At 64.5% G+C, this 26,933-nt stretch overlaps 2 protein-coding genes across 11 annotated transcripts in view; one reads left to right on the top strand and one right to left on the bottom strand.

Moving 5' to 3' along the window:
* The window catches only part of LOC112859706 (maestro heat-like repeat family member 5), a 64,174-nt gene extending 44,268 nt beyond the window's left edge, over positions 1 to 19,906 (top strand). For 3 of the 6 annotated variants that reach the window (XM_086695655.1, XM_086695656.1, XM_086695657.1), the window contains 11 exons: positions 2,637 to 2,796; positions 3,771 to 3,952; positions 9,321 to 9,458; positions 9,930 to 10,044; positions 10,840 to 10,983; positions 15,554 to 15,730; positions 16,324 to 16,479; positions 17,087 to 17,209; positions 17,602 to 17,693; positions 17,932 to 18,006; positions 18,468 to 19,906. In XM_086695655.1, the coding sequence (XP_086551781.1) occupies positions 2,637 to 2,796; positions 3,771 to 3,952; positions 9,321 to 9,458; positions 9,930 to 10,044; positions 10,840 to 10,983; positions 15,554 to 15,730; positions 16,324 to 16,479; positions 17,087 to 17,209; positions 17,602 to 17,693; positions 17,932 to 18,006; positions 18,468 to 18,792 (1,687 nt within the window). In that variant the 3' untranslated portion in view covers positions 18,793 to 19,906. Of the gene's footprint in view, positions 1 to 2,636; positions 2,797 to 3,770; positions 3,953 to 9,320; positions 9,459 to 9,929; positions 10,045 to 10,839; positions 10,984 to 15,553; positions 15,731 to 16,323; positions 16,480 to 17,086; positions 17,210 to 17,590; positions 17,694 to 17,931; positions 18,007 to 18,393 lie in introns of all 6 variants that reach the window. The other 3 variants (XM_086695659.1, XM_086695658.1, XM_086695660.1) reach the window with 3 other exon arrangements.
* A 1,580-nt stretch (positions 19,907 to 21,486) lies between these two features.
* The window catches only part of PTP4A3 (protein tyrosine phosphatase 4A3), a 36,661-nt gene continuing 31,214 nt past the window's right edge, over positions 21,487 to 26,933 (bottom strand). For 4 of the 5 annotated variants that reach the window (XM_086695662.1, XM_086695663.1, XM_086695664.1 and 1 more), the window contains exons 3-6: positions 25,570 to 25,662; positions 23,798 to 23,928; positions 23,131 to 23,205; positions 21,487 to 22,131 (exon numbers count right to left, since the gene is read on the bottom strand). In XM_086695662.1, the coding sequence (XP_086551788.1) occupies positions 22,014 to 22,131; positions 23,131 to 23,205; positions 23,798 to 23,928; positions 25,570 to 25,662 (417 nt within the window). In that variant the 3' untranslated portion in view covers positions 21,487 to 22,013. The other variant, XR_015246847.1, reaches the window with a different exon arrangement.

Raw genomic sequence — 26,933 nt, forward strand, 5'->3', positions numbered from 1 at the left:
GCCTTCTGCCGTTGCTGTTACTGTTTCTGGAAAGTTCTCTAGGTCATCGCTTTAAATATCAGTTCCGATCCCCTGCTGCATTTCTCCTTCCAGACTGGGAATCGGAGTGCCGTCCGTCCCTGGCCCGCCCCCCGTCGGTCGGCAGTATTTTCTCCTCTTTGCTCCTTCCCTGGCCATCTTTCTGCTTTTCCTCAATGCCCCTCAGCTTCCGTCTTAGCCCTCCGGGCGTCTTGCGTTTTTTCCACCTGTGAGATGATGTCGTCTCTCCCACCTCTTCCCGGAACTCCGTCCACTCCCTTTTCCTTTCTTCGCTGAGGTTTTTCTTTTTCTTTTTTGAAGCGACAATTCGAGGTGGCTTTTCCTATCTGTCGGTGCCGGCTGGAGTCTGCGGGGCTGCAGGGGCCGTGTGGCCTCACGGCCTTGTCTGCACCAGGCTGCTCTTTAGGGAGGGGTTTCCTCTCGTTGTGAACTGACCGTCTTTCTCGGTTTGGTTGTTGTTGTTGTTGTTGTTGCAATACCTCTGTGGACCTGTTCATTTTGTTCCCGTTCCTATAAAACACTAGTAGCGTGTTCTGTAGGATTCCAAGTTCAATGGCACCCTCTTCTGTTTAGTGTAGCAAAGTTCTGATAATTTAGGAGATGCTGTGTCTTCGTGGCAGTGAAAGGGGCCTGTGTCCTCCAGTTGGGGTTTTTCGAGTGTTTGGGGGGGGGGGTGGGTTCTTTTTTCTCTTGTAGGGCCTTAACTTTTTCTCTTTCGCATTGTCCCTTTTGTCACCCAGTTTCTCTAGCCAAAGCTCTCAGGGTCCCCTTGACTCTCCTCTCTACACCCAGACCCATCCTCAAGGATCCCAGCAGCACACCCTCCCCCTCACCCCTGTGTCCCCAGCCCTGTCACCACCCTAGTCAGGACATCGCTGGCTCCCACGGAGTCCCTGGCCATGTCCACCCCTCCCTCCCAGCAGCCAGAACAGGGCTTCACTAGTAAGTCAGACCCCCTCACTCCTGTGCTGCAAGCCCTCCGGTGGCCCCATCTCACTCAAAGTCAAAGCCAAAACCTTGACAGTGGCCAACAAGGTCGTGAGCTGGCCCACTCTCTCCACCCCGACCATGCTTGGCCCACATACCAACAACGGCTCTGAGTCGGGGCCAGAAGGTTCTGCCCACCCCCAGGGCCACATGGCTCCCCCCTTACGTCCTCGGGTCTTTGTTTGCGTCCTGTCCTGGGGACGGCTTCCCCACTGCCCCACTAGAAACCGAGCACAGCAGATGCGCCCTCCCGCTGTCTCCTGTGGCCCCCTCCCCTCCCCTGCTCTGTGCTCTTGGTCTGACATGCCCTTGCTTGCTGGCTGAGCCGCGCTGTAGGGGTCGCTCCCACACGGGCAGGGATTTTATCCATTCTGTCACTGCTCCGTCCCCGAGTTCACTGCCCACACGTGACCGTGCTGAGCACACACGTGCCGACAGAGCAAAGCAGAAACCGTGGCCTCTGGGTGCCCTCGCTCCTGAAGAAGCCTGTCACCTAAGTCCCTCCAGGCAGGCTCTGCCCCCAGAGACTTGCCCTCGGTCACACGGCCGTGAGGGCACAGACCAGGGACTTGGGCCCACGTCCTTCTGACAGCAAAGGCCGCACTCTTTCTAGGCCCCACCCTATGCTTCAGAGTCTCAGAAGCCTCGGAGCTGTCGTGCCCGCCCAGCCCAGGGCTGTCTGAACGCTGGGGTGGGGGCTCATCCAGGCCCCCGCTCTGGCCTCCGGACCCCACCCCCGCCCCTCCAGGCGCTTCTACCCAGCACGCAGGCCCACAGACCCCGTAGCACAGAAAACAGAGGGCCGTCAGGGTCACCGACCTCTCGGGAGCCCCAACACCCTGCCTCCCCAGGTGTCACGGGCCGGTGCCTCGGACCAAGTGGAAAGGTCACAGGACCGGGCAGGCCTGGCCCCCAGCCCCAGCTGCTCCATCACAAGGCAGGGCCCCGATCAGGGCAGTCCTCTCTCTCTCTCTCTCCAGTCCTCAGTGTCCCCACCTGCAAAATGAGCACAAGTTAGCATAAAGCTCTGATGGCCCCCACTCGACCCAGGTCAGGCCTGGGGAGCTGGACCCCAGCAAACCCAGGCCAGGAGGAGCCAGCTGGGACAGGCCTCCAGGCAGAAGTGCCAACGGCTGAGCGGGTGCAGGCCGGGCGGGGGAGGAGTGCTCGCAGCACATGTGGAGGCCCGGAGCGGCAGAGGTCGGAGGGCAGGGGTCAGCTGGACTTTGGGGCCACTGAGGGCAACAGACTCAGAGTCTGTAGCTGGGGTGCGAGGAGCCTGGAGGACAGACCCCGAAAGTGAGACCCAGGAGCACGGACCAGGGGCGGCTGGCTCGCTGTCCATGGCACATCCCCCAGGCCGCAAACACACACACACACACACACACACACACACACACACACACACACACATGCCCGTCCACGCCGCCTTTTGTGGTGAAGGCGGCCACCCTGAGATGCTCTCCTCCACTCCCCAGGCCCCCGGATCCAGCCCAGCCTCCTCCCTCCCCCTCCCCCACTACTCCAGGCGCCTGAGACCCCGCTCACCGTGGCCCGTGCTGTGGCCGAGCACAAGCAGGGCTGGCCTCACGGCCCCTCTTTGCCCACAGCCACGCCTTCCAGTTGTGGAGGGCCCTGGGGGCCGAGCGCCCCGTGAGCCGCCTGGTGGTGGCCACGCTGCTGGCCCGGCTGCAGGAGCGGCCGCTGCCCCCCGGGGCCAGAGACGGAAGCCCCCCGCCCGAGGATAAGACCTACCTGCACTCGTTCACCGTGAGTCTCTGCAGCCACTGCCTCGACGCGGCCCCCAGCCGCCACCGGGCCGACCAGCTTCCCGCGTGCAAAGGCCGGTGGCATCCAGGGCACCCGCTGTGCGCCAGGCTGGGGGAGGGGGAGCCCCGTCTCCGGGCCGGGGAAGGGGCACGGCCAAGGGCTGAGCACGTCCCGGCGCGGGGCTACGGAGCCCGCTTCTGCCCCGTGAAGCAGGACGGCGGTGGTCCTGCACGGCTGCTGAGGACCCTGGGTCACATGGCGTGTCCCCAGGATGCCGGACGCGCTGTGTGGGTGGCCTCACAGCCCGGGGGCTCCAGGAGACTGGTTCCGGCCGAGGAAGAGCGGGGGCGATGGAGAACCCCTCCGTCCGCACTTGGGCTCTGGGGCTGTAGATCTTGGAGGAACCTTTGAGGCCGCCTCCTGCAGCCCCCGCCCTCCTGTAGGAATCCCCCCTGCCCAGCTTTCCTCCTTACACAGCCGCAGGAGCGGGGAGCTCACTTCCTAGCACAGCCACACCTGTCCTCCGTGGCTGGACTCTGACGAGGCAGCCGCCGTGGCCGACCCTGTTGTCTCCCCGGCTGAGACACCCCCCCCCCACCCCCAAAGCCCCCTGAGCAGCAGCCCGGAGCCCGCAGGTGCCCCTCCCCACCCGGAGCCCCCAAGCCAGCGGCCGCCTGAACTCGATTCCGTCTGAACGTGGCCGCAGAGGGGGGGTCCACCCCGTGCCCGTGCGGCCCCCCGCCCTTCCCGTTAACGCCCTTCCCGCCCGAAACCACACAGCAGCACGGGGTCAGCAGGGGGGTCTTGTCTGTGTCCCTCCACACCCCGAGCCCCGGCCTCCCTCTGTCCTGACTGCTCACCTGTCCCCCCCACCCTGAGGAATTCCCGGATCGAATGCTCCGGTGGGCACAGGGAAGCCTCGGGCCGCCGTCCCCGGGCTCGGGAGCTACAGCGTGTCCCCTGCCCCCTGCCAGGCCATGAGATTGCTTCACGAGCTGCAGTTTGCCCGGGAGTTCGAGAAGGCGGTGCAGGAGGCCTACCCAGAGCTCCTCCTGGCCCTCCTCACCCAGATGCACTACATCTCGGAGCTGAACCTGCCCGAGGAGCCCCAGCCCGGCCAGGAGGCCCAGCCGCTGGCCACGCCCAGTCCGCAGAGGTAGGGGGGCGTTCAGGCTCCGCCTGCAGGGATGAGGCAAGGACACTGACTTCCCAGGGCTGAGAAAGCAGGGGCGCGCCCCACGGCACCAGGCACCTATTGTCCCAGTTCTGGAGGCCAGGGTCCGAGTTCAAGGTGTCGGCAGGGCCGTGCTGCCTCTGAAGCCTGCCGGGGAGGACGCTTTCTGCCTCTCCCTCTCCTGGCTCTGCGGGCAGTCTCCGTGTCCCTGGCCTGTGGACGCGTTGCTCCCGCCTCTGCTTCCCTTGTCACCTGGTGTCCTCGGCCATGTGTCTCTGGCTCAGTTTCCCTCTTCTTATAAGGACACCAGTCATGACAGATTAGGGCCACGCTAAGGGCCTCATCTTAACTCGATTCCATCTGCAAAGACCCTGTTTCCAAATAAGACCACACTCACAGGTATGGGGTTTAGGACTTGGACATAGCTCTGGGGTGGGCGGGGGGGAGTCAACCCCCGAACACCGTCATGGCCAGCGCCGCAGTCACACGGAGGGACTCAGGGCAGGCATGTGGCTGGTTTACTTGCTCCCCGAGGGTCGCTGGGCAGCAGACATCCTCGGTGACAGGACACAGCCCCTAACATCTGCCCACACCAGGGCACCGGGTCTTTCCTGAATGTGGTCCTTGTGGGGGTTCAGCGAGATGTTTCTCGTCCTCCCCATTGTACAGATGAGGAAACCGAGGCTCAGAGAGGGTCAGAGGCTTTCCCAGAGACACACAGAATGCCCTCGAGTTGCTGAGCTAGTGCCCGTGGGATGGCAGGGGTGTCCCCCTGGCCTCCGCTGAGCCCGTGAGGGCAGACACCCCTCCAGGTCGCCTTGAGCATTGCTCTGAGCCCCGTACACTTTTGCACCGACGTGGGCGGGTGCGGCCTGAGCGGCGTGCACGGGGCCTGCGTCGGAGGGTCCACGCCCCCGTGGCGCTCGGCCACGGGTTGGGCCGGCTGCCGCGCCCTCCATCCACGCCAGGTTGTGTCTTGAGAAACCCAACAAGCAAATCTTTAAAAACCACGGGGACCGACTCTTTTCATTTGTTTGTATTATGATGTGTTTCACGTAATTTGTCAGTTTTAACAGCTCTCCCCAAGGCGCGTCACTGAGAAAAAAATGCCACTTCTTCTCATATTGCTTCTGAATTCGAATGTGCATAAAGTTCTTTTTTTATTCACATCAACCGTGCAAAATGCATGAATCTTCCCTAATAAGCTAATAAAACGTTCTCCTCCCAGAACGTATGTAGGAGGGCCAGGAGGGGGCTGCAATGAACCAACTCCCTCCGTCTGCTACCCCCCCTCCCAGCCCTGCCCCTGCCCACCCGGGGCCAGCCTCCTAGCTCCCCCTGCCCCACCTCCCACCTCCCCACCCCCCGTCCTGCCCTCCAGGCCACAGCCCAGATCCCAGGCAAAACACATCCAAGGCCTCATGACCCCCAGCCTCTCCCCACTTAATTCAGAAAAACCCAGATCCTCGCGGTGCCCCCGAGGCCCCTCTCCCTCTGGCTCCCTGTTGCCGCCTCCGGGACCTCATTTCTTGTCACACGCCCCTCACTCACACCCTCTGCTCCAGCCTCTGAGGTCTCCCCACTGTTCCTTAGACCCCGCGTGTGACTTCCTCGGGGCTCTCACTCCCTGCTCCCGCTCCCCCCGATACCCTCACTTCCTGCCGGGGTCTCCGACCACCTTCTCTAAAACGGTGGTCCTACTTCTACCCTGCCGCTCCCCCTCCCAGGGCCACTGCCTGACAACTGTTATCTGTGCCCCGTAGACCGGAAGCCCCCAGGGAGCCGGGGTGTCTGTCTGTCTCCCCCAAGGAGCCAGGGTGTCTGTCTGTCTGACTTGGGGTTCCCCCAAGGGGCATATCTGTCTGTCTCCCCCAGGGAGGGGGTGTCTGTCCATCTCCCCGGGGCACCTGTCAGCTTCTTACCCAGGCCAGCCGGCTGGAGATGCTCAGGCAGCCCTGGCATCTCCCTCCCGGACCTCAGCCCCGAGGCTTCTCTCTGGGCAAGTCCTCTCCAGGGAGGAGGGAGGTGGCCCAAGCAACTGAGGGACAGGCTGTCCGACCCCCCTGCCTGGCATAGTCCACCGGCTCTGATTGGCCGGTCTTGGATCACATGCTCACCCGTGAGCCAATCGCCTCGGCCACAGGGGCACATGGGGCTCTGACCGGGTGGGGCTCCCACACCCTCCCTGGGGCTGGGACAGAACCTGAGCCCCCCTTGCCCGGAGGAAAACCCGAAGAGCCCGAAGGAAGGGCAGGCCAACCAGCAGCAGGGCCAGCAAATAGTCCGGATGGTGGGGACACGGGCAGCCACTGTTACCCAGAGACCGCTGCGGTCCAGGGTCTGACGCCTGGCAGATGTGGCACCATGAAGGGGGACACAGGCCAAGGAGGGGATCGGGGCACCCGCTGCTGAGAGGCCTCCTGTCTGTGGTGCCCCCAGCAGCATGGGGGTGGCACCAGATACCAGGGGGCACCCCAGTGAGGCAGGATCAAGCCTCTGAAGTCCCTGACACCCTGCTAAGCTGGGCCAGCCTCTGGGACCAGCAAGTGGGGGGTGGGCATGGCACCCCTTCCCCAGCAGGGCTGCAAAGACACCACCGCCCTCCCTGTGGGTCCCTTTCCTTTGTATCTCTGACAAACAAAGCCTCTTTCTTTAGAGACTTAACTGCTTTGGTCAGTTCTCGGCTGGGTTCTCCTCCGGGACCCGTCTTGCCCCATGAAGGACTTCTCATCCCTTTAGTTTCTCCATCACGGACCAACTCTCTTATTCTCATGGGGCATCTGATTTCTCTTTATTTCAAAGACACTCTCTTGGACCACTTCTGAGTACAGCCAACATATTTTCCTTTTTGCCCTGGCTGCCAGGAAGCTCATATGTAAAGTTAACATTTGGAACCTCCCTATAGTACTTGGTGCTTCCTTTTTGTTTCTCACCTCCTTCCAATTAGTTGTCTTTTAAACGTAAAGGTTTCAAGGTAAAGCTCTTTATTTAAAACACTGTTCACAGTCCTGGTTTTTGGCAGTTGACAAGGAGCAAACGAGCAATTCATAACGATATGCTCTTCGGTCCCGGATCTGAGATCGAAGACCTCATCCTAACCTCCCCTGTGAGCACTCGGCCCTGGACGAGTGGTCAACACTCCGGGCCTCGGTCAAGGCAAAGGTGAAGGGTTCGATGGCATGACCCCAGCCCCAGCATCTTCTTGTCCGTTTGCCCGGCGGGCAGGGGCCCTGGGATCTGCAGGGAGATGTGACTCCCAGGGATTGAGCAGGGAGGGGCCGACAGAAGGCACAGGACTCGGTCCCGCCTGTCCTCTCCTTACCACCCCAGGGCCCCCACAGCCCTGCCCAGACCCACCTCCATTCCTGGCCAAGCCCGGCCCCTGGCCCCTGGCCCCTGGCCCGGCGGTGCCCCTGCCTCCCCCTCCATGCTCCCTGCGGCTCTTGGAGGAGAAGAGAGGCAGAAGGGCTACCTTGTCAGCACTTGCTGGGGGACCACTGTGTGCCCCACTGTCAGCACTTAAATATCGACGGGTGCTTGCTGTGTCCCAGACCACGCTCATCACCAGAGGCGGGACCCTCTGCTAGGGAGCTCACAGCCCCATGGAAACGCACGTGGGGGTCAGGTGACAGCCCGGTGACAGTTGGGTGCTTGACACACTGTGCAGAGTGCCCTGAGAGTCATCACCTCCACAGAGGATGACCACCTATCGTGTAGTCCCTGAGGACCCAGAACCTGGGCTGAGACCTCACTGATGGTTGAGGTCCCTGGGTGGGGGCTGGGAGGGCACAGAGCCTTGGGGGGAGGGGACAAGCGGGGCGGGAACAGGAAGGAGGCCTTGAAAGCAGCCTCCACACCGACCGGTGGGGAGCCACGGAGGGCTCTATGCAGAGGGAGTGGCAGGGTCCAACTGGCACTGGGGATGGGTGGTCAGAGTGGGCAATGTCCAGGTGAGGGAGACCCAGCGCTGCCCTCCTGCAGCTAACATGTGACCAGGGGACTCCCGAGAGGGCGTCTGGACTCCAGGTGGGAAAGAGGAGGCCGGGCCTCATTTCCGCGTCGTGTTACTGGGAACAGCAGCAGTCGGGGCCTGAGGCATCGTCAGGTCAGACACACGAATCCAGCCCAGTGTCCAGGGCAGGCTTCACCCCTGCACCCTCCCTGCTGGCCTCGGCCCATCTGCACGCACGGCCAAGGCGGCAGAGGCCGGCGACACAGGCCACCTCGAGAAAACAACCGCCGTGGCGGGAACGTACAGGGGTGCAGCCGCTCAGAAAACTGTGGCACTTCCTGAAAACACGGAATCAAACAGGGTCCCCGTGGGCTCCAGCAGGCCTGCTTCCGGGGTTTGGGTTGGGGCCCCTGGAAATTCCATCCCGGGACACTCGGTTTGGCAAATCTGCTCGGAATCGTGCTTGGTCCTCGCTGATAGCCTCATTCCGGGAGCCGGCTCACACATCCAGGCCGATGCGACCTGTCGCGTGGGGCCAGGACGGACGTGACGAGGCGCAGGGTGGTGGGGTGGGGGGAGCCGGGACTGCCCTCCCGGGCCCGCGCCCTGTGTCCTGCCTGCAGTGCCTGGACAGCCCTAGGCCCGTGACCGAGCTGTCGCAGTGCAGCTGTGGAGCCAGGGGCCTCGCTGCTCTCCTCTGCTGCCCCCGGCCAGGCGTGTGACCGGGACAGACAGGGCACTGGATCTCGAGCTCGCCATCCCGCCCTGCCGTGTGTCCGGCAAACTTTCTTGAGTTCCCATGCGCATGCGGCCAGCAGAACCTGGCTTCTCTGCGTCCTCTGAAGGCAGAGGGGTGTCAGGAGTGCCGAACGGACACTTGTCTGGGCTTCCGTGACGCCACACCCCCCAGCTCTCCTCCTCCCTCCCTGCAGCGCCCTCTTTGTATTCTTGGCCCCACATTCAAAGGGCACCATCCCTTCAAGGCTCAGCCAGGACCCTCTGTACCTGTGACTTGGGAGACCGCCGATCTCCGAAGCACCCTCCAGCCCTGCCCCGCCGAGCTGCAGCCTTGGAGAGCCAGCCACGGACGCGATGCGTGTCCTCTGAGGCTCTGCAAGCACACCTCACCCTGCTGTGCACCAAACCCATCTCAGACCCTCCCTCCTAGAGGGGGCACCCTCCGGGCCCTGGCCCCGGCAACTGACCATAGAGCACAGGCCCGGGCCCGAGTGTCCTCACGCTGCCCCCTCCCCCAGCACAGCTCACCCCCAGGGAGGCCTCCAGGCCACTGGGGCCCTGAGCCCAGACAGGAGCCGGAATGTCCCTTTCCATCCAGGGCGGCCGGGCACCCTCGCCGGGGGCAGGGCTGGCTCGGTGACCCCCTCTGCTCCCCGGCAGGACGTCGCTGGAGGCCCTGAAGGGTCTGCTGTCCACCACGGGGCACTGGCAGGACTTCGCCCACCTGGAGCTGCGGGGCGCCTGGGAGCTCTTTGCCACCACCCGCACCTACCCGCAGGGCGTGGGTCTCCTCGCCAGGTACGAGCGGGGCCAGGGCAGGGGCCAGGGCCTGAGCCGGGCCACTGCTTGTCCAGGAAGCTGGGTGTATCGACCACAGTGACGCCTCGGGTCCGCCTGTGAGCACGGCCCCACGAACTCACACGTGCGCGCGCTCGGCCCTCTGGCACTGAAGTCGGTGCCCCGGTGCCTGGCCACGTGCATGCCCACCGGGGGCCTGTGGACACGGGTGTCTTCTCCCAGCCCCACCCCTGCGGAGGCCGCCTAGGGGCCCGCTCCTCGTGTCCCATAGGCCCAGTCCGGGCCTGGAACCCAGTGCGCGGCCAGCGGGTACAGAGGGACATAAGGGAATGGGGGCCCACCCACCCGCAGGGACAGCTCTGGCCGCTCAGCCCCAGCTGGGTCAGGTGATGGTGGGAGGGTGGACGCCAGGTCGAGCCTGCCACGCTGCCCTCCCCCTGCCCTCCCCCTGCCCTCCTCCCTTCGCCCCAGGGCCATGGTTCAGAACCGCTGTGGGCAGATCAAGGCAGTGACCAGCCAGCTGCTGTCCAGCCTGCAGAGCGAGGAGAAACGGGAGCGGAAGACGGCCATCCTCATCCTCGTCGAGGTAGCGGCCTGGACAGGGGGAGGGGGAGCCCCTCAGACCCAGCCCCCTCCTCCAGCCACCTCGGTGCCCCATCAGGGCCTTTCGTGGGCGGAGGCCCCGCCAGATGGACCCCTCACACCCGCTCCTTCCCTCTCCCGTCCCCAGGGCGGTCCACGGTCTGGGGCTGGGTCCCCCACTTAGCAGCTCCCCCGTCAGTGGCCCGGGCAAACCCATCGCTCCACCTGTCCCGCCCTGCCCCCACCCCTACAGAGCTGGTCGGTCAGGCAGAGCGGGGCTCAGGTCGCCCTGAGCCAAGAGGGCACAGGTTAGAGCAAGACAGGAGCTGGGCGTGGCAGACTTTGCAACTGAGGCAGGGGCCACGGCAGGGCTTGGGCGGGGGGCAGGGGGGTTGCCGTGTGGCATGTCCCTAACTGACCTCAGTGGGGAGAAACCCAAGTCAAAGCCTGGTGCCACTCACCACCCCACCCGCCACCAGCAGGGATGTCCAAGCCACACTCCCCGGGGCTCTGTCCCCACAGGTGTCCCGTGAGCCAGGCCATTGGCCCCAGTCTTGCCGTGTGACATTAGGCAAGACCCCTTCCCCCTCTGGGCCTCAGTGTCCCCAGCGAGACATCACAGAGTTGACCCAGCTGGGAAGGAGGATTCAAGTACTTGTTAACCAAGATACCCCCGGGGGTGCTGGTGGCTGCCCTCCCCAACACCCCTGCCAGACCCCGGGCCTGGAGCCCTGCTCCCGGACACACGCGGAGGCTCCCTACGAGAGCCTGACCCTCCCGCCCTCGGGGACTGCCCCAGTTCCTCTACAGCCCCACGCTGCTGGAGGTGCTCCCCAGACAGGCCGTCCTGACTGTGCTGGCCCGAAGCCTCAGGGATCCCAGCCCCGAGGTCCGCGCGTTGAGCCTACAGGGCCTCGGAAACGTCCTTTTCCACCCGGAGAAGGTAAGGGCCCGAGGGGCCTCAGAGCTGGCACGCACCCACACGTGCCCACCAGGCCTACCGGGTTGGAATCCTGGCTCCGTCCCTCACGGCAGTGTGGCTGGGGACACATGACTTTACCTCTCTGAGCCTCGGTGTCCTTATCGGTGGACTGCAGTTGGGGATGGTTCCTTGGCAGGGTTGGGGAAGGGGTACAGTGGCTGCTCCCTGGGGACGTTGTATCGTCCACACCCGCAGAGGGACAGTGCTATTGCCGACGACAGGTGCCTAGGGGGAGCCCACAGGTGGCACCCAGGCCAGTCCACAGAGGGGAACGCCCCCGAGAATCTCAGAGACGGGTCCTCCCACCCACTGCTCACCTGTCTTCTCCATCCCCTTCTGACCCCCCCCCACCACCCACCATCACTGGAACAGCCCACTCCCATAGTGAATGGTGGGGGGCATCATCAAAGAGGCAAAAATCGTTCTGGCCCTGGATGCCCAACGTTGCCCCCACGGTGGGTTCCCAGGGTCCCGTGCAGTGGTTAAGCGCCCAGGTGATACACCAGGAGGCCAGGGCCATCCTGTCCTCCAGCACTTGCTAGCTGGCGAGTTTCTTCAGCTCTCTGGGCCTGGGTCAGTGTCCACATCTGTGAAACGGGAGGGGTAAGAGTGTCTGCCCATGAGTGCCGGGCTGAGAACACACATCTGGGCACAGGGTTCCCCTCCGGCCATTCGCCGTCACAATGCCTTTTTATCCCCGGCACTCTGTGTGGGACCCGCTGGTGGCCGCTGGTGGAGGGCAGAATTGTCAGGTTAGAGAAACATGCTGTCTCACCCGATCAGGAAGCACATGGCCTTCGCCTCCCCCAGCCACCCCAGGGCTGCGTGAACACACCAGACGGCAAGATGTCCAGACCCCATCTCCACTGCTGAACATACGTATCTTCAGGGCTTGTGGGAGAAAGTGTCTGCTGCTAGGGGACAACATCAGAGCCAGGTTCCAAACAGATTCCGCAACCTTCTGTCTGCCAGCCCACCTCGATCTCATTTTGTTCACCTTGCATGTCAACACAGTTAAGAGATCTCCAGTGGGGTGGCAAAGCCCTTTGCACTGCACATGACACATCATAGGTACTTGATAAGGGAGACCGGCACTTCTTCCCTGATCTCTCTATCCCCTCATCCATCCCCCCATCCACCCACCATCCCCCCATCCACCATCCACCCATCCACCATTGACCACCCATCCACCCACCATCTGTCCATCCATCCACCCACCCATCCACCATCGACCCACCTGTCCACCCACCATCCATCCATCCATCCATCCACCTATCCATCCATCTATCCATCCACCCATCCATCCACCCATCCATCCACCCACCCATCCACCATCGACCCACCTGTCCACCCACCATCCATCCATCCATCCATCCACCTATCCATCCATCTATCCATCCACCCATCCATCCACCCACCCATCCATCCACCCACCCATCCATCCATCTATCCATCCATCCATCCACCCGTCCATCCACCCATCCCCCCATCCACCATCCACCCACCCACCATCTATCCATCCACCCACCCACCCATCCATCCATCCATCCATCTATCCATCCACCCACCATCCAGCCACACATCCACCCACCTGCCCATCCACGCATCCATTTGCTCCTTGGGCCCTTCATCTATGACTCATTATTTCATTATTTCTTTTGTTCACTCTTTATATGTTATTCACTTACTCCATTATTCCCATTTGCTCTATCATTCATTCATTCTCTCTGTCAGTCGGTCAGTGGATCAGTGGGTCAGTGGTCCGTCATCCACACACCCGTCTCCAGCCGTTCCTGCAGGCCCGTCATAGGACGCTTCCGTGTGCCTCCTCTATGCCCCACACCAGGTGGGACCCGTGGGGAGTGGACAAGACAGGAGGAGGGCTGCCAGACCAGGACAGCCAGGGCCAGGGAGGGGGCATGGTTCCCGAGTGGGGTGGGAGCCGGTGGCCACAGCGGGGCTGGGGGAACGAGGCAGATCCAGAGCACTGCCAGCCAAGGAGGCCTGCTGGTGTGGGGACGGCACAGGCTGAACCGGGCGGGGATGGGGCAGGGCCCAGGGCTGAGGGTCTTCAGCGGTCACTGCCCCCACACCAGAGGAGCGCCCTCTGCAGGACCCACAGGACCACTCCCACTCACCGGTGCGCGCCTTCGTGGCCACCTCCGCCTACCGCCAAACACAAACTGCACTGGCAAGGTAGCACATGTACTAGGAGGCCAGAATGTAGCACGTGCCCAAGACCCACGGGAGCTGCGGCGTAAACAGGGTGGACGTGCGTTTCTCTCCAGGGGCGCGGCCGTCCTGATCCGCTCCTCCTCGTTCGCTGTGCACCCCTGCCCCTGGGCGCTGCCCTCCTGGGAGGGTCTGCGCGGCCACCACCTTACTCCAGCCGGCAGGCACACCCCACCCTTTGAGGGCACGACCCACAGGTGCTCCGGTCCGACTGGCCACGCGGTCGCCCCGGGCTGCAAGGAGGCACAGAGACACCACGTGGCCAGCTGTGGCAGGAGGCCCTCCTGGCAGCAGCCCTTTGGTGCTCGTTGGAGGTTGTGTGACGATGCCACGAACATAATGCTTAATGAAATATTCGCCTGCCGTGGAGTAAAGCAGGGAGCCCTCCAGGCAGCGTCCCCCACCCCCACTGCCAGCCTGCGAGCACTCTCGTGCAGGTGCCCTGTGACCTCCCGCCCGGGGGACCCCTTATCGGGCCCCTCAGCACACAGACCGTGTGACTTTTCCATCCCCTTGGCCCGGGACACCTCGCTCGCTTGGTTTCCCTCCCACATCCTGGGCGGCCTCTTCCTTGGTCTCTCCTGTCCCTGGCCGGGAACCGGATGGCGCCCCGGGACTCCTGTCCATTCCTCCTCCCCGTCTTTGCCGCTCCCTTGCTGGCCTTCTCCGATCTTTAAGTGCCATCTACTGGCCCACTGCCCACCAGATCCACATCCCAACCCCAGACCTGAACGCCAGCCTTGACTCACTGCTCAGATCCTAGCTGGCATCTCCAACTCAGCACATCCACAGCAAACTCTGTCACCCCCACAAATAGGCACCTCCTGCAACCTTCATCTCGGCCGATGGGGACCCCAAACCTGGGGGCCGTCCAGGCGATCAAGAAATCCCAGGCAAACCCAGAATCCGACTGTTCTCCCACTCCGCTGCTGCCCTCACTGAAGTCACCAGCATCTGCCCCAGACCACTGCACCCCCCCCCCCCGGTCCCAATGGCTGCCCCTTCTCCTTTCCAGTGTAGACTCACCCAGCAGCCAGCAGCCTCCTGTGAGGATGTGAATCAGTCTCTCCTCTGCTCACAAACAGGGTAGTCATGCTCCTGCCTCAGGACCTTCGCACATGCTGCTCCCTTTGCTGGACTGCCTTTCCAGCACATCTGTAAGAACTTCCTCAGTCGTCACCTTCTCAGTGGCACCTTCTCTGATCCTACTTAAATTTTGTAACAACCCCAGCCTCCACCACGGCCTCCACCACGGCTCACTCTATCCCCTGCTTTATCTTCTCTCACACTGCTCGTCACCCTCTGACACCCATTGTGTTATGCGTGCTTTGTTTGTTTTCTGGTCCTTCCCATTAGAGTCCCATTCTGCCCATTCACTGCCAGGACCCGAGTCCCATCCCAGCACCCTGGCTGTACCCTGTAGGTGTGCAGAAAGTGTTTGTTACGGTGAAATGAGTCGTTTGCTGCAAAGTTAATATTGTAAAACCCCACAGAGCTCAGGAAGCCAATGAGGTGGCTGAAGACTTGTTTTAAAGCTGTAAAAATCACCCTGGTTTACCACACTATCACTGATAAGGGGCCCAACGGCAGGAAACATCCTTTTGCCGACAGGCTGCTCTCCAACCGTTCATCTGGACAATTCACGAGCACCAGGCCAACAAGAGGCACAGACAGAACTGGCTGAGAATGAACTCAGTCTTGTTTAAAGTAGCGTGCAAGTGGACAGTGGTCGTTGTAACGTAGGAGGTCCGGAACCATCTCCTGTGCACCCGAGTGCCCTGTGACTAGGGAACCAGTGACCTCAGTCTGTGCACAGCTGACCAACCCTGTCTCGTCCTGTCCCCGGGCCCTCCCTGGCTGGCCCACTGGGAGGCCGGGGACAGGGGTGAAGGCAGGGTGAGGCGGAGGAAGGGGAAGAGTGGTCTCCAGGACTTGGTGGGGGGCCTTCTCACCAGCATGGGGCCTGGAAAAAGACGGAGCTGCGAGCCACCTAACACAGGGCTAATATCCCTTAACCCCAGGAGGACCCCCTCAGAGAGGAAAGCCCTGTCCATGACCACACAGCTTCTGGGGGGCAGACCAGGGCAGGAGCACAGCTGCCCTGTGCGCAGAGCTGGGGCGGGATCCCAGCGGAGTTAGGGGGACTATGCCGGGCAGACACCCAGGCCGGGACGGGGGCTGGGGAGGGGCATCGGAGGGAGGGCGTGAGATTGTTCCGGGTCCAACCCACAGGGCCGGGGTAGGGCGCAGGAGCCCCCACTCCTGGCACGCTCGGCCCACCGGCGCCCCTGCCCCCCAGGGAAGCCTGCTCCAAAGACAGATGCCGGCCTTTCTCAACGGCTTCTTCCAGAACAGCGAGCAGGTGGTTGTGCGGGTCATGGGCACCGTGTCGGACGTGCTGCACCGCCTGGGCGCCAACGGCGCAGCCGCGCAAAGCCTCCAGGTGGCCATCAACGCCCGCTCCTTTTTTGACGACGTGAGTGTGCCCCGGCGGAGGCGGGCACGTGCCCTGCTTATGCCCCCCTCCTGTGCCTACCCCAGGTCCTCAAAGGCAGAGGGACCCCCCCCCCAACTCCCCTTCTGCCCGCTGGCCTGGGGGCTGGAGAGAGGAGCCCCAAAGGCGGATACACCTGGATGTGCACCCGGCGCACCTGGGCCGCACTGGGCCCACTGGCCGCCAGGTGGCGCTCGGCCCCGTCTCCACGAGGCTGGAAGAGCATCGCCCTTCAGGCCCTCCAGCCCCACCCTCTGCACCTTCCCGAAGCGCCCCGCAAGCTGGCGGTGACTGTCTCCCTTCACTGGGGAACTAGGGGGGATACGCCCCGCCCCCCCACACACCACTTTCGTGACACTTGGGTGGTCGGGGTGAGATTGCGAGGGAGAGAGAAGTGATTTCAGGTCCTGGTGGAGGGTCTGGGACCCGCGAAGGGCCCTGAGAGGGAGGCACGGCCCTGCCCAGGGGCCCCAGACCTGGTGAGAGGGCTCTGCTGAGGGACCTGAGCCCCATCCCCTCCACAGGGTGGGGGCCCCAGGCAAGTTTGGCTGTGGCTCTGAGCCCCCGTCTTGCAGGAGCGGGACGGGATCCGGGCGGCGGCCATGGCGTTGTTCGGGGACCTGGTGGCAGCAGCAGCAGGCAGGGAGCTGATCGGCCTGCGAACCCAGGTGCACCAGAGCCTGGTGCCCCTGCTCCTGCACCTGAAGGACCGCTGTCCGGCCGTCGTCACGGTGAGTGCCCGCTGCCGGGCTTTCCCCCTGGCGGGGCTGAAGGTGTGCAGATGGCGGCAGGGAGCAGCCTTGCTCTCGGGCAGCAGGTGTGGCCACCGGCATTGGTGTCCGTGACTGAGGTTCGCCCCGTGCGCGTGCACGCGCACGCACACACGTGCATGCGAGCGCTTACGCACGTGCACGCGTGCCGCCGCGCCCTCTGTGTGGGCAGGACCCGGCCTGTTCCAGTCTCTGCCGTGTCCGCAGCACCTGCCACGTGGCGGGGGCTCGGGTTGCTCGCTGAACTTGGTGCAATGGTCAGGCTTTCCCATGTGCCAGCCGTGCCCCGTGCTGAGGCCAATGAGACACGGCGCGGCCGAAGAGAGGCATCGAGCGGCAGCTTCCAAAATGAATGGGAGACTTGCCTTGGGAGCAGCCGGGAGCCAGGCACTGAGGCCGGAGCCGGGGCTGCCCCAGAGGCCGAGGGTGGGCTGAGAGTACAGCGGGGGAGGACGGCATCGGGCCCGAGACCCACCTGAAGCTCGTGGTCTGAGGGGGGCGGGGGGGACACACCTCCAGCCCGGACAGCCCGGGCGGCAGGTGACCCCTCCCGCGGCTGTCCCCGCAGCAAGCCAAGTTCGCCCTGTACCGCTGCGCGGTGCTGCTCCGCTGGCGGCTTCGGCACACCCTCTTCTGCACGCTGGCCTGGGAGAGGGGCCTCAGCGCCCGCCACTTCCTCTGGACCTGCCTGGTGAGGAGGGGCCTGGGGCGCGCGGGACCGGCCCCTGGGAGGGAGGCGGGGACTGGGGCGGGGGCGGAGCCTGGAGGCGGAGCCGGGACGGGGCCTGGGAGAGTTCTGGGGCGGAGCCTGGGGGGGAGGCGGGGCTGAGGCGGGGCCCCGGCGAGGGCGGGAGGCGGGAGGCGGGGCCTGCCTGATAGGGCCTGGGGCGGGGGCGAGAGGCGGGGCCGGGGCGGGGCCGGGAGGCGGGGCCAGGAGCGAGGCTCCAGGCTTGGCGCGCCGCTGTGTCCCTCACCGCACCCGCAGCCCCCCGGGGCTGGCAGGGGCGGGGCTGGGCTGGGGCTCTGGACTAGTCCCTGCTCCAGCAAGCAGGGCACGCTGTCCTCCGGCCAGATGACCCACAGCCAGGAGGAGTTCAGCATCCACTTGGCGCAGGCCCTCAGCTACCTGCACAGCCGCCACCACCACATCAAGACCTGGGCTGCGCTCTTCATAGGTGAGCAGGGGCGGCCGGGCCCCGGGACCCTCCTGCCTGCCCTGCCTGAGCATCCTGACCCTCCCCTGCCCTGGTCCGGCCCGCCAGCACCTGCCAGGCTACTGCAAGCGCAGCTCGGGGTCTGCTGGCAGGAGAGGAGAGGTGGTGGGTGAGGGGCCCCGGAAGGCCTGGAGAGGGTCTGACGCTCACCCGCCAGCGAGCCCTCTTCCACTGGCGGGCTCCTCTATCTGTCCCGCAGGGTACAACATCTGCTACCACCCCCAGGCCGTGTCCCAGGTGGTGAACAGCATGGACACAAACCTGTTGCTCTGCAGTAAGCAGCCCCGTGTCCCCCGGCGCAGGACCCCCAGCCCACACCTCCCACCCCACCTCTGGAGGTTCCCCCCGCCCTGGACCCCCAGCCCACGCCTCCAGAGGTAGAGATGGGCACCTGTGGGATGGGGCTCACACCCACTAACTCCACCTGAGGCTCCAATAAAGTAAGGCTGTGGGTGGGCACCCAAAAGTGAGGGGCGAGGAATAGGTGGGGTTGGGGAGGCAGAGGAGGTGGGGTCCAGGTGTGGCCCTGCCACGCCCCCACCCCTGCTGGAAGGAGGGGCTGCTCTCCGGGAGCATGGGCCCTCGGACTCCCTCCACCAGGGTGGGGCTGCGGGCAGACGGGACCCCGGGGCACCTCTGACTTGTCTCTCCTCCCCTGGAGCTTTTGAAGATCTCGAAAAAGACCCAGAGCCCGGCATCCGGGAATTTGCCAGCAGGCAGCTGTCTTTCCTTCAGGAGATGGCCGCCAGACCGCAGTGACCTCCAGCCGTCCTTCCTCACCCTCCTCCTCCCCTGTGCCCACCGAATTGGTCAACCCTGCCCCGTCCACACGGAGCTTGGATGCATAAGATGTTTCCATTTGAAAAAAAGATGTAGATTCAAAGAACCTTCACACCTGCCAGCTCCCTGCCCGCCATCTCGTGACCCCAGAGGACCGAGGCAAGCCCACGGGACCCCGGCAGGACTAGGGAACAGGGACAGGCCTAGAGTAGAGGGGGCAGACCAGGTATCCCAGAGGCAAACTGTGAAGTCTGTGCAGGGTCCTGCAAATGACAGCTAGTGGAAGTCAGGTGGAGCCATGGTCCGCCAGGGTCTGAGTACTGAGGAGGTTGTCCAAGGGCAGCCACCGTGGAATGGAGCCGTTTACCAAGGCCCCCCCCCCCCACCCCCACCCCTGAGTCTTCAGTTTGTCTCTGGTTTGGAGCTTAATAGTCACTGGGGAGCGGGCCGTGGGGAAACGGTCCTTTGGCTGGTCTCCCTCAGTCCGGGTGACTCAAGGTCTCCCTCCACCATGACCCCTTGCCTCCGGAGTCCAGTCAGGGCTGGGCCAGAGCCAGACCTTCCCAGCGGGGCCTGGGTGAGCTGTGTATGGCCCGAAGCAAGGGTCTCAGCTCTCTGAGCCTCAGCTATTCCATCTGTAAAATGGGTAGAAAGACCTTCCTCCCCGGACCCCTCACAGGACTGAGTCCAAAGACGGTCCTTCTGGCAAGCACCCCCACCTCCCATGCAGCCACCTGGAAACCAGCCTGACCTTCAGCCAGGTCCTCCCTTCTCAGCCTTGGTTTTCCCACATGTGAAATGGGCAGATGGGCCTTTCCCCGGTCTGTCGAAGTTCCTCCTAGGGCCTGAGTCCCAGGCAGTCTCTCAGGACCCCCCACTCGACCAGCCGGCCACCCACCTACCCTGTCTCTCAAGTGCGCACACAGCCCCTCCACACCTTTGCTCAGGAAGCTCCTTCCATCCGGAGCACCTCCCCCACTCCCCCCCCCAAGGGCCTCCACACTGCCCCATTCTTCAAGGACCAGGCTGCATGTCCCCCCCAGAGGGAGCCCCCTTCTCAGCCCTTCCTCAGCCCACCTTGAGCCTGAGCCGCCCCCCCCAACCCTTGCACCAAACTCCCAGGCTGTCTCACCCCGCCCCCCCCCCAGACTGTGGGCGCCCTGGGGCAGGGATGTGGTTGCACAGGGCTGGCACAGAGGGGGCCCCAAAACTTGGATGATGCGTCAAAAAAATACAGCGACCTTCCTGGAGCACGCATTTACTAGCCTTCTCAGGTGTGTTCCATTTCATAGAGCTGGGGGCCCCCTCCACCCAGGAGCCTAGAGAGGGCTGGGGTCTGCGGCCCCCATCCTACCCGTCTGTCCATCTCCGAATAAAGCCCCCTGAGGAGCGACTTTGGGGTGGTTCTCCCTTTCACAACTCCCATCCTGTGCACGGATCTCCCTGGGTGCTCCAACCCCCTAGCTGGGCATGGGGGATGTGCTCCTCAAGGACCACGGAGCAGGTTACAGGGTCCCCTAGTTCCAGCCTGGTGGGTGTGGTCTCTGGGCACGGGTACGATCTCCCCTAAAAGGGGGACCTTCCCTGGGTTCACCCACCCGCTTCACCACCTGGCCCCTGCACACCCTCCTCCGGGAAGTCTGCTTCAGGGAAAGAAAGCTTGGAGCTGGGTGGGCCTGGACCCGGTGGGTTCCTGGAGCCAACAGTGCCAGGCAAGCCTTGAGTCTGGGACCGGGGAGGGTCCCAACTCCTACTAGCAGGGCAGCTGGGCTCTACAGAGCCGGGCACACAGGCGGTGCCCTATTAATGACACCAGTGTCAACCGTTCACTGCCAGGCCAGTGGGGAGACTGAGGGACTGGGCCTGTGTCCCTGCTGGCCACACCCCCGGTCCCCGAGAAGGGAGCAGCCCCCAGAGACCGCCCCCCTCGCCGGGGCCTGTTGTTCGAGTACTAGCGGGATGGCCCCTAGCAGGGGACGCCTGCCTCCAAGGACACGAATCTGTGCCAAGGCCCTGACGTTGCCCTTCCTGGGTGTGCCTCCAACCTGGGAAGGAGACAAGGGGTGACATCCGGACAGCTAGGTAAGCCCTCCCCCACGGACCCATCCCAGAGTGGGATGGAGGGAGTCTCAGGCCAGGCACACGCAAGGACGGGGTGGCCTGGACGCCAGGCCCGGTGCTGTGACCCCTAAGATGGGCACTGGGTCCCAGTGCCCACTGGGAGAAATGCCATCCGTGAAGGCCTCTGGGTGGTATCCACAGGTGGCTCCCAGCACCTGCCGGGCACAGACCACCCCCAGACGCTCCACACCAGCCAGCCAGGCCAGCCCTGGGCCCCTCCTCTGGCCGTGCCCCTTTCCTCAGCCAGGCAGGGGCCCCCAGCTCTGGGAGACCTGAGCATGGCAGTCCCAGGCAGGCCCCGGCCCCGGCCTCTTGTACACTCAGACTCACTCACCCCGTGTCCCTGTGGCCTCCTCTCCCCACCCTGCGCTGATGGCATGGGGCGTCCCTCCACCTCAGCCAAGTGGCCACCACCGCCTGCACCCTTCTCCCGGCCTCTGAGGCTGAAACGAGGGCACCTGGTGGGGGCAGGAGCAGCCGCCCCACTGGACACGAGGCCCTGAGGAATTACCGAGTGAGTCCCCGTCTGTCCTGCAGAGGAGCAGTCCTGGTGACCCGGCCTTGCCACCCCCCCCAAAATGGCAAGGCAACTGGGCAGGGCCCCACACAGGCCACATCAGAGAGGTGCTCACTCTGCTGGATCAGGGATGCGTCCCGGGCCCCTAATCCAGGGAGTGCAGGGACCCAGCACAGACACCAGGGGGAGCCCCAGTGCCGCCAGCAGGAAGGCCTCGGGGTCAGGGGGTGGGCAGTGGCCTCCCGGGGCCCCACCCAGTCTCCCAAGGCGCCCCCCCCCCCCCCCGCCCCCGTCCACCCCGCCCGGCCCGCACCCCACTCTCCACGCACACACAGCCACAGAGTCCCATTTTATTGCCTTTGGTGTCCAGGACATCTGACAGTCTCCAGACCCAGTAACTGAAAGTGCCAAGAACAGGTCAGGATGGAGGAGGGGTCAGGCCCAGTGGCTAAAAAATACACCTGCCCCCTAACAAATGAGCCTGAGAGGAAAGCTGCCCAGGGGACAGTGTGGGAGGGCCGGGCCGGGGCGCCCCAGCTAAGCCTCAGACAGAGAGAGAGCTGCAGGCACAGAGCCAGGAAGAGCGAGACATCAGACTCGGGGAGAGGCAGAGACACCCAGAGACGCAGAGAGAGACGGGGCTCCGGGGCCCAGACGCAGAGACGCAGGGCATAGAGACAAAGGGAAGGGCAGGTCCGCAAAGTGGTGGACACGGGCAGACGGAGACACAGGGATGACCAGACGGGACGAGACGGCAGAGGGCACGCAGGGCGAGCTGGGCCCAGGGGACACAGGGGTGCCGAGGTGCCGGGAGAGGAGGCGAGGCGGCAGCGGGCGCGGAGCCCCTGCTCGGAGGCCCTGGGCTACATGACACAGCACTTGGTCTTGTGTGCGTGTGGTTCTTTGAACCGCAGTCTCTGCTTTGGCCGGTATTTTTCCAAGTAGGTGAGCTGCTTGCTGTTGATGGCTCCACGCCGCTTTCTGGGGAGACAGGACAGGGGTGGGGTCAGTGGTGGTGGGGGGGGGACACTCAGCACCTGCCCAGCCAGCCGCGGGGGTCAGGGGGCACGCTCAGCACCTGCCCAGCCCCGGCGAGCTCCAGGCAGAGCTCGCCTCACCTCCAGGCCCTTCCCGGGCCCTTCCCAGTGCTGATGTCACCCTTCCCGTATCTGCCGTCGCTGCTACCAGTATTCACCCGGCCTGGGGTCACCTCCTGCCGGCTAGCTCCCGAGCCCTGTCCCCCCATGGTACCCGCCCTCCTCCTTTACCTGGCACCACCCCACCCCCAGGCCACGGGCCCCTACAGGGTCCCAGGGTGACGCCCGGGCAGCCCTGCAGCCAGGGAGGGAGTGAGGGCCTCAGATGACAGGACATGGGGAACCCCTAAGGCTGCCCACCAAGCACTTCAGGAAGTCAACCGTCCCCACCCACCCACGACCTCAGGCGTCACCACGCGCTTGCTGGGGCCCACAAAATGGGAGTGCAGGAGACTCTGCAGGCAAAGCTTCCAGAGCCCCTCCGGCCCCGAGACTGGCATCGCTGGAGAAGGGCTGCCCCCCCTGGGGGCCCAGGCTCCCTGAGCAGAGCCCCCTGTAACCACGTCCAAGGGCCATATGCGTGAAGGATGAGTCTAAGCTGTGCTGAGTCCCTGTGCTTTGGACCTGCCGGGTGCCGCAGCCTGTCCGCGTTCACACCGCCGTGGACCACAGGGCCTGGGGCCCCTCCTCACCCCACACTCCCAGCTCCAGGGGCCGCACACAGGGACCGGTCCCCGCTGGGGCACGCGGCCTGGCTGCAGGGCACTCACAAACGCGTCAATACTGCAGAATGAGGCTGTGTGGGACTGGGGGCATCTCGGAGGTCACCCTGTGGCCAGGGGCCAGGAGTGCCTGCCGGCAAGGGTGGGGAGTCCAGGATAAGGACCCCCTAAACCCAGACCCCCAAATGCCTGCACCCCGACCCCCACCCCCGGCCACTCACTGTCGGATGAACTGGATGGCGTCTTCGTACTTCATTCCGCTCTCGATGAGAGCCAGTGCCACGAGGACCGGAGCCCTGGGGACAGACCCGGGGCTGGGTCAAGCCTCGGCACCCCACCCCTCCCCCGACGGGCCGCCTGCCGAGGGCGCAGGGCGATGCCTTCACCCTCACATCCGCCGAAAAGCTGTCCAGCACCTCCCCTCTGTGGAGGGCACAGGCAGCAGCTCAGCCCCACCACCTGCTGTGCAGCCCCAGGTGGGCCGGGCACCCTCTCTGAGCCTCAGGCTCCCCACGTGTAAACGCGCAGGAGAGCCAGGGGGCGAGCAGGGCGTGCGTCTGGCCTGGGATGAGGGCTTGACACTTGCCATCAACCCCGCTTGCCAGCCCTCGCCCTGAAACCGGGGGGCCACTGCCCAGGTCACTACGGTCATACGTGGCTGTTGGGGGGATGGGTTTTTGGGTCAGGGAGGGGGGTGGGTGGCAGCTCCTTCCGGCTCGAGCACACGGACAAAGTTGCAACCCAGCAGCAGGGAGGGGGATCAGACTCGGGGAGGGACTCCCACCCCGTGGTCATGTGTGACGTGGGCCCAGCGCCCACGTCCGAGATCAAGGTGGACCTCGGGATTCCCACGTCCCCGTGAGCCCCACCCTGCCCCTGCCGGCTCACCGTCCCAGGCCGGCTACGCAGTGAACGGCCACACAGCTGCCAGGGTCATCGCAGAACTTGGCCTTCAGTAGGCTCAGCCAGTCCTCCACCACTTTGCCAGGTGGGGGCGCCCCGTCGTCAAACGGCCAGTCCTGCAGAGGGCGGCAGCCAGTGAGGCTAGAGGCCCCCGGGGCCAGCCAGCCTGTGGCTCAGACAAGGTCGTCTCTCTGAGAAGCACAGAGGGACCCCACGAAGGGGAGGGACAGCAGGCCCCAAAGGGCAGGAAGCCGGCCAGGCAGGCAGTCCCCACGGGGGGTTCCTCATCCTCTCTGCTCCAAGAAGATGTCTCCTTCTCCAGGAAGCCTTCCCTGAACACCCCATCCTTCCCTTTCCCAAGCACGGTGACTATGTCCCCTCCCTGTCAGCCCACGCTCTCATTTCAGGGTCACAGCCTGAGCGACTCTGGGTGGGCAGGCCCAAGGGGCGTAGACTACAAATGTGCCTGACAGGTGCCTCTTTGTGTCCCCAGCTCCCAGCCCGGCCGCACAAAGCAGGCCCGGCCCAGCTACCGGGAAGGAGTGAAGAGAGGGCAGAGGGGTGAGACCCATTGTTCCGGGAGCTGGATTCCAGAACAGTGACAGCTGGGCCCTCTCCAGATGTTCAGGGATTAATTTGGTTTCGAAAAATTAGCTGTGCTGCCCACCTCCCCGAGCGCTCTGGAAGAGGTGGGGAGCCTCCGGAGTAAGGGCCCAGCCCAGGGCACTGCCGTGAAGACAGAGATACTTAGGTCCCAGTGAAGGAGATTCACGCGGGGCAGAGGGGAACCGCTCCTCGGACACCAAAGGTGAGTCGAGTGGGCCCCCCGAGGTGGACCGGGAGGCGGCTCGCTGAGGGGAAGCTAGTAACTAAGGGGTCCTCTGGCGCTGAACAGGCCGAGGCCACCGGACCCAGAGCTGCCCCCACCCCGCCACCCCGTGCCTTGGGCAGCCCTGCGCTAGGGGATGCGCCATACACACGTGGCCTGACCCACAGGCGTGTGGCAGCACAGTCGTCCCTTCCTGCGCCTGGACTCGGGTCCCCGGGGCCAAGGGACCAAAGAAACAGCCCCAAGGCTCCCTCCCCTGGGCCTCTGTGGATGGCTTCCCCAGGGGCCACGAAGGACTGCCTGCCCCACCCTCCTCACCATACGGTTCCCACACCGACAAGCCTGAGATGAGCCCCCAGGCGGCCCGGACACGGAGGAGCCGGCACGGAGCCCGTGGGACCCCCGGTTGTCCCACCCTGCTCGAACCCCTGCACAGTGAGGTCTCGTTCCCGCCCGCCCGCCACCTGATGGGGGTGGGGTGCTATCCTGAAGGTGCCCCCCCCCCACGTGGTCCCAGCTCTGGCACCTAGTGGCTGTGCCTCAGATGGTGACTGACCCGAGCCTCAGTTTCTCCATGACAGAGCCCCACGTGGGGGCTGCCGTGCAGTGACGGGGGGGGGCGGGGGGGGGGGTGCCCGGCAGCCCAGGCAGACCCAGGAGGGTCTGGCAACACGAGCTATGCCTGTGGACGTGCACAGGGCGCGTGCTCCTGCCTCAAGGGCCCCACTGGCCAGGGCCTCTCTGGACATGTGCCCAAACGCCACGTGGCCCAGGCGCCAGCATGCCCGGCGGGGGGGGGGGGGGGGGCAGGTGGCCCTAGCGAGGCCCCGCAGGCCCGCCTCATGGCAAGCTCACAGTGCAGGCCGGCCCCGTCCACCCACCTCCCCCCAGGGCAGCAGCAGCACCACCGGGGCCCCAAGACCCTCACCACCACGGTGATGCCGTCCTTCTCCAGAGGGGCCTTGTCATAGGTCACTTCGCACACCCGCACCACGGTGGTGGCCCCGTACTTCTTCAGGTCCTGGCAGGGAGGGAGGACGAAGGCAGGCCGGGCTGGGGCTGAGGGGTCCGGGGTGGGTACCCCCTGTCTGGGGCCCCCAGGGCAGGGCCGCGGCCCCCCCACAACAAAACAGAAAGGCCGATGCCAAGAGTAACCACTAGGGTGGCCTTTCAGGCCCAACGACTTGCTGTGGGTAGAAGAGGCTTTCCTGATGCTTCTGGGCGAGGGTCCCTGAGCCCACCCGGTGAGGGCAGGGTGTCCCCGCCCACCCTCGTTGCAATCGCAGCTAACCAGCCATGAGCCTGGCCTCCCAGCACATCTCTGCCATCATCCTGGGTGCTCGGGAACCCCCCTCGCCCCCGCCCCGTACCAGCATTTTCCAGACAAAGCTCCTGGGTCCCCAAGCAGGGACAGGACACTGTGGTCCGCACGTGGCCCTGCATGGTCCCCACTCTGAGTTGCCCTCCTGGCCAGGCTCTCGTGGACGGGTCCAGTTGAGGGCACAGCCGGACCCCACACGAGGGCCTTCAGACTCTTGAGGGGCAGGCCTCAGCGGGCAGGGGACCTCACGGTGCACAGGGCTGGCACCTGCTCGGATGGCGGCCGGGAGGCAAGACCCCGGGCACCAGCGGTGGGGAAGCCCCAGGCTACCAGAGGAAAGGTCAAGGCAGTTCACAGCCAGGCTGTTTATATTTATCCTCTACGCGGGGGGTCTGCTCCACGGGGGCCACGAGCAGGGGCTACCCCCACCACACCTGCTCCAGAGCTATTCTGGGAGCAGTGACGAGTCATCCATCTGCTAGACCTTGCTCATCGTGCGGTAGGGACACTGGACACAATGAGGCAAGACAGCGATTCTGAGAATGGGGGGGCACAGGAAGGCGGACAGGGCCCGGAGGCCATAGGGCCACCTCCGAATTCCTCTGTGCGTGTGGCAAAGGGGCTGCCACACAGCCCAGGGTTGAGCCCTGACCCTCACCACAGACGACCTTGCCCCGGTCACACTCTGGGCCCTGACCCCGGTCACACACAGACCCTGACCCCAGGCTGGGTCCTGTGCCGAGTCCTGGGCTGAGTCTTTCCCCACGTCCTGCTATTACCTCAAGGGTGTTAGCTGTGAAGAGGGGCAGCCCTCGTCTGCAGGGCCCCTGGCAGTGTCCAGGCCCTAATGGCAGGGCACCCACTGCCTCCCTCTATACAGTGTTTCGGGTCCTCTCCCGCCCAGGCCCCTGTTTCATTATGACAAGCACCATGGGGACGGCTCTCACCTTACAGAGGGAAGGGAGGAGGGT

The sequence above is a fragment of the Puma concolor genome, chromosome F2, assembly GCF_028749965.1.
Source record: "Puma concolor isolate L17-30 chromosome F2, mPumCon1.1.hap2, whole genome shotgun sequence".
NCBI lineage: Eukaryota > Metazoa > Chordata > Mammalia > Carnivora > Felidae > Puma > Puma concolor.